General features: G+C 36.5%; 1 protein-coding gene across 1 annotated transcript in view; it reads right to left on the bottom strand.

The window, feature by feature from the left end:
- Positions 1-1,931: 1,931 nt before the first annotated feature.
- The window catches only part of LOC106328575 (beta-galactosidase 6), a 6,596-nt gene continuing 2,527 nt past the window's right edge, over positions 1,932-6,000 (bottom strand). The window contains exons 4-16 of the mRNA XM_013767051.1: positions 5,250-5,409; positions 4,553-4,696; positions 4,373-4,467; positions 4,183-4,288; positions 4,023-4,107; positions 3,656-3,939; positions 3,367-3,548; positions 3,190-3,281; positions 2,942-3,051; positions 2,740-2,847; positions 2,538-2,651; positions 2,300-2,445; positions 1,932-2,194 (exon numbers count right to left, since the gene is read on the bottom strand). Of these exons, the coding sequence (XP_013622505.1) occupies positions 2,053-2,194; positions 2,300-2,445; positions 2,538-2,651; positions 2,740-2,847; positions 2,942-3,051; positions 3,190-3,281; positions 3,367-3,548; positions 3,656-3,939; positions 4,023-4,107; positions 4,183-4,288; positions 4,373-4,467; positions 4,553-4,696; positions 5,250-5,409 (1,768 nt within the window). The 3' untranslated portion in view covers positions 1,932-2,052. The remainder of the gene's footprint in view (positions 2,195-2,299; positions 2,446-2,537; positions 2,652-2,739; positions 2,848-2,941; positions 3,052-3,189; positions 3,282-3,366; positions 3,549-3,655; positions 3,940-4,022; positions 4,108-4,182; positions 4,289-4,372; positions 4,468-4,552; positions 4,697-5,249; positions 5,410-6,000) is intronic.

Genomic DNA, 6,000 nt, shown 5'->3' on the forward strand with positions numbered 1-6,000 from the left:
TCTGTGGCGTGGTCGTAGCGTGGCCCTTGAATAGACAATCGTCATGGTCCCTTGGATTAGCGAAGAAGTAAAGTAAACTTCAAGAGAGAAAGCAAAGTCGTTACACCTTTACAATAATTTTTAGAAAAAAAGACAAAAATAGCACTAAATCAAGTTTATATTCTCAAATTAGCACTCAAGGTGAAAAGTCACAAAAATATCACTTAATGTTTTATCAAAAGTCACAAACTTAGGGTTTAGAGTTAAAGGGTGGGGTTTAGGATTTAGGGTTTAGGGTTTAGGGTTTAGGGTTTAGGGTTTAGAGTTTAGGGTTTAGGGTTTAGGGTTTAGGGTTTAGGGTTTAGGGTTTAGGGTTTAGGGTTTAGGGTTTAGGGTTTAGGGTTTAGGGTTTAGGGTTTAGGGTTTAGGGTTTAGGGTTTAGGGTTTAGGGTTTAGGGTTTAGGGTTTAGGGTTTAGGGTTTAGGGTTTAGGGTTTAGGGTTTAGGGTTTAGGGTTTAGGGTTTAGGGTTTAGGGTTTAGGGTTTAGGGTTTAGGGTTTAGGGTTTAGGGTTTAGGGTTTAGGGTTTAGGGTTTAGGGTTTAGGGTTTAGGGTTTAGGGTTTAGGGTTTAGGGTTTAGGGTTTAGGGTTTAGGGTTTAGGGTTTAGGGTTTAGGGTTTAGGGTTTAGGGTTTAGGGTTTAGAGTTGAGAAATGAGGTTTTGGTGATAAGATTTCAAATTTTGAAAAATAAAGAAATTAAAATTTTCAAATGATAAACTTAGAAATGTGCTATTTTGGTCATTTTAGTTTTTGAGTGCTATTTTTGTGATATAAACTTAGAAATGTGCTATTTTGGAGATTTGTCCTAATTTTTAACCAAATTTGACTTTTATACAAAAGGACCTTTAACCTTTTCTTTGTTCTCTCAACACGTAAGATCAAACAATCAACTTTAGACGTTCAAGAAAAAGGCTAAAAATACCTGTTATATTTTTTGTACTATGATACGTAAATATGTCTTATTACTTTTAACACCAAAGCAAACATATCACATGCACTGAATAAATGAAAATGGATACTGCAGATATTTTATTTAAACACAGATTTTTCAAATCGCTCCTCTCCGACAAATCCACGTTTTCTGGCATCTTCGTGTCTCCACGGTGCCTTTCTTTCATCTAGCCATATGTGTGACCAAATAATTTCATTGTAGAGCTGTTTATATTTTGAAGGGCTTCCACTGGTTGAGGAACATTGTCATTATACAACTCGTGTTTAACTCAAATAAACACTGAACATCTGTTTTTCTACTTTTGAACATGTTTCATGATTCGGAATTTCAACAGGAAAGTTCTTGTTTTGAGTTAGGTTATAGACTGGTAACTGTGGGTCATCTTCTTTGTAAGTTTAAGGGAGTATAGACTTGTACAGTAAGTCCCAACAAATCCAATGCCGAAAGAGTTGAAGTCTTAACTTCAAGGGGTCCATGTCCCGTGACTCTGCTTCTTATCAACCCACGCGTTGCTCAGGGAGCGTGAGGTAGACGGGGTAAGAGTAAAAATACCGTAAGAGTGTGCGTGTCTTCCACAATTAAAACGGCGGGTGAAGTTCTGTGAGTACTGGTGTCGGTGAAGAGACAACTGGATTCGGCGGACCGACGAAGTGTCAGGATTCAGTTAGATCTTTTAGTACTCTGTGATACGAGGCGAGATCGGTGGATATTTCTATTTTATTTCATTTTTTAATCTCTGAAGAATATAAACCATATTAATTATTTTATATAAACCTTAATAAATTGTTAGTGGTGTGTGTATTGTTTTTTTTTTGTAACACTCTAGTGTGTCTTGTATATTCACAGTATTTTCACTTAATCAGTGTGTATATTCACCAAAAGATTTAGATCAGTGATATAAGATTGTAGGTATTTTTTTTTTTTTTGACTAATTTTGAAGATTGTAGGTATTAAGTCGTGTTAAACCGCATACAACTTATATTTGATTACTCAGTTAAATTTATTGATCACTTTGGTCCAAAGAACCCCCCAATTACCAACAAACAAATGTATAAAAAATATTCAGGACAGTTGAGACTGAGATTTGTTCGAACCAACAACCGATATTGTATTCAAAGATATCCCAAGAGGATCACCACCTTCCTCTTCCAATACCACCAACAAGTTTCCAGATGGTTTCAGAAACGCTCTTGGAATATGATATCTGCATCAATCGAAATCATATCCAACAAAAAAAAAAGTTCAGTTAAAATTTAAATTATTCAAAATGTGTAAGTGGTTACTAATTTAAAGGACCTGTGACACTTACGTAGATTGAGAAGGATGGCCAGAAGGAGTGAGAAAGGAAACCCAATAACGACCAATGCTTTCACCATTCACCCACATTTCTCCTTTACCCATACTCTCCATGTTAAGCCCCACCGGCCCATCTCCACTCAGCGCATCAAACATCGTCTGCATATAAAATAATTTTTACATATTTGTCACACACCCACACGTATTGATAAAATTATAGTATTTTACAAGTATATACTATATAGGCATACCTTGTACCAAGCGAGAGGGTGATTCTTTATGAGTCCAGCGTTATTATTGCTCCACTTCACTCTCTTTAGATTCCTCCATTGATGTAACCTAACCTTTTCCCCAAGCAAACCCACCTTCACAAGACATACATGTTAGGTTATGTATCAACACAAACACATTCCTCAATCAGATTCATGACCGTAGACGTTTTTGTTATTTTACCGAGTAACCCCACTGAGATCTACTCAGATCGATGGTCTTTGTCCCGTCGCAGCTAAATTGAGCTTTGGTTAGTCCATAAGATTTGCTCTCCATGTAAGCTCCAGAGTCCTTTTTATTTATACGATGAGGAAAACGTGTTATGATATCTATATGTAATAAAAAGAAAGGTTAAACCGGGTTTTGGTTAAAGCAAATGCCGTACCGGTAGACCAACCATGCCGCTGAGGATTGAAATGTTGTTTTGTCCATTGATTAAGCTAACTGGAACTTGGAGTTTAACCGCCCTTATGTCTCTGCTTCCATGGCCAGATCCTGCAAGAACACACGTCCAGCTTCTTTATATATATACAATTTTAACAACCAAAATATATATTAACATAGATCGTCCAAGTCAATTTTAAATCAAAGTTTGTAAACACATTCCCCTTCCCGCTTTCAATAGTTAAGTACCTGCTAGTGCATTGTTGACGAACACATGAACAACATGTCCTGATGACTCGATGAAGAGAGAGGGCTTCGTGCAGGTTGAATCCCGCTTAAACCTTAAATTCCATGACCCAAAACTGTGTTAGAAATGAGAAAATGAACATTAGAAATGTAAATGAGAAGTAAGTATTTTATATTTACCTTAAAGTGTACCAAAGATAATCAGTTTTGTCCTTAGTCAACTTAGTATGTTCCAACAAAGTATTTGCCCTCAAAGATGTGCCTAAAAAGGTTGGGATCGTTTCTCTAAACACTTCCCATTTGTCCGGAACGTTGAACGTATGAACCGGCGTTGTAACTCTCATGTTCTTGGGCACATTCACCTTTCATCGATAATCATTGTCAAGCCGGTACATATGCTTAGTTAGCCGTTAATTACCACTAGTATATATTATCTGAAAATTGTCAAATAAGGAATATAAAGATATACCTTTGCTGTTTCATAGATTAGGGTTTTACAATTCTGAAGGATGCCAATTGACTTGGGGCGCAAGCTATACGCATTATTTCTGAACTGTATTTGAATGACTTTTCTCCCGTCGTTGTTCACCAGAAACGCAACGCATCCACTTCTTGCATCTTCAAAGACATAAGCTTGTTGCATTGGTCCCAAGGAGAGAATAGTTTGCTTCCCATGAAGCAGAGGATTCGCGGTTGATTTTATAGCAGCGTGAAGCTCCTTCAAATGACCGTACTTAGGCTGTCTTAAAAGACCTTGAAACACAACACAAGATCAAAACCAGGTACTTAATTGATGCAAAGAACCGCCCAACGGGGTTAAGAGCTTTAGATCGAACCGTATTCGTCGAGAGGAGCTTGATCATAGTATCCTGTAATGAAATATGAAGATGATGTCCTTCCAAAGTTTGTTCCACCATGGTACTGTATAAAATTAGGGTTGATGAATGATGAGTACTTAATGATCATATCGAGAAGAAAGATCAAAACTTATATTACCATGTAGTAGTTGATGTAGCTTCCGTTTTTTGCAACGAAAAGAGCTGCGTGGAAAGCAATATCCTCAGCAGATCTAATATAAGGTGGTGCTCCGTAAACCTGAAAGCTGTTTTCATCACAAAGAAAGCAAAACAGTTAACTTATTGAACAAGAAACAGGTCAGTATAGACAAGGAAGTAAAAACCCTTACAAAGATGTCCAGTCTTCAGTCCACATTTTCGGTTTATTGGGTGAGTTTGGTCCTGGAAATGTCTCGCCACATCTCATTCCGTTGCACGTATTGATCTACAAATTTAAAAACATAAACAATCGTAAAGAAAAACAAGAAACATTGCTCTTAGACACGTAGCCAGTAGGGTAGGGTACGAACCACTGGATCAGGAGCATCAGGCTGCTTGCACATGATCCATGGCACTCCGGTCTGAAGCCCTACAGCCATTTTAGCTGCCCACTTGACGTACGATGCTCCTTTCTCACGAAAAGCCGCCTGCACGTTTCCGTACTCGTTCTCGATCTATACGATTTAAACCACAGTCCACGAGAACCCAAACACACATCATAATTAGAAGCTGAGGACATGTCTAGATCTTATATTTAAGTGGTCTAAGATTTAAATGATTATAAACATCTTTACGTTAATTTTAATTAATTTTTTTTGGACAATTTAGGAGTCATTCTACAAATGTATAATAGTTCTTTTAAATTTAAAATTTGGAACCAAAAACGAGTATGTCATCTGGCTTTGCTTAGAAAAGACCAGTACCATGAATTCATGCTCTCTATCATACAAATCAAAACAAGTTCTAATTCAAAGTCATGTCCAAGATATGGTAAGTCATACCAGCTTGAACCGGAATTCTAATTTTCTCTATTTACATAGAAGAGAGCGCAGCAACTCCCCCATTAATTAAGAACTGGACTAGCTGGGGAACTCACATTAAGCGGTTCATATATAACACTGGTTTAAAAGTCATTTGGTTATGATTAGGTTGCATTTCTAAGCATTGGTTCGTTTTAGCTAGTTAATCCTACTTGACATTGAGATGAACAATAACGAAGAAAAGTACCTGAGAAAGAATGATCGGACCTCCTTGAGACGCATATAAGCCTTCCGATTTCAACAAATTTACGATCTTACTCGTGAATCTTCTCATGTGGAACTTGAATGGTTCGTTGTCGGTTCGGTATACCATACCGGGTACATCCCGTAACCAAAATGGCAATCCCCTGATTAACCAAACGGGTTGTCAAAATTATTAAACAAAATTTTCAATGTTAAAAACTAGGGGTGGGCCTTCGGCTACCCGTTCGGGTACCAGTTCGGGTTCGGTTCGGATCTAATCGGGTTTCGAGTTTTCGGGTTTAAAGACTTCAGCCCCATTCGGGTATTTTTAAATTTAGACTCGGGTTCGGTTCGGATCTTTGCGGGTTCGGTTCGGGTTCGGATAACCCATTTAAATTATTTTTAAAAATTTAATATTCACTATATGCTTAAAATTTCTCAAAATCTATAAAACAAAATAATATATTACATATAAATTTGTATAATATATGTCAAAATACCTAAAATTAACATATAAGTTGGTTTGATTTGAATATTTGGATAGAAAATCAATAGATATTTTAAACATTTTGGTGTTTTGAATATATTTTAGCTATTTTAGACATTTACTTTTGACTATATATGTATATTTTCAAGTATTTTAGACAGCTTAAAAGTATCTTATATATTTTGGAGATTTTTAATATATATTAAATCTAAAAATAAGTAATATATTTAGGTATATAAATCTATTTCGGTTACATTCGGGTACCCGA

Source organism: Brassica oleracea, chromosome C3 (genome assembly GCF_000695525.1).
Source record: "Brassica oleracea var. oleracea cultivar TO1000 chromosome C3, BOL, whole genome shotgun sequence".
Classification (NCBI taxonomy): domain Eukaryota; kingdom Viridiplantae; phylum Streptophyta; class Magnoliopsida; order Brassicales; family Brassicaceae; genus Brassica; species Brassica oleracea.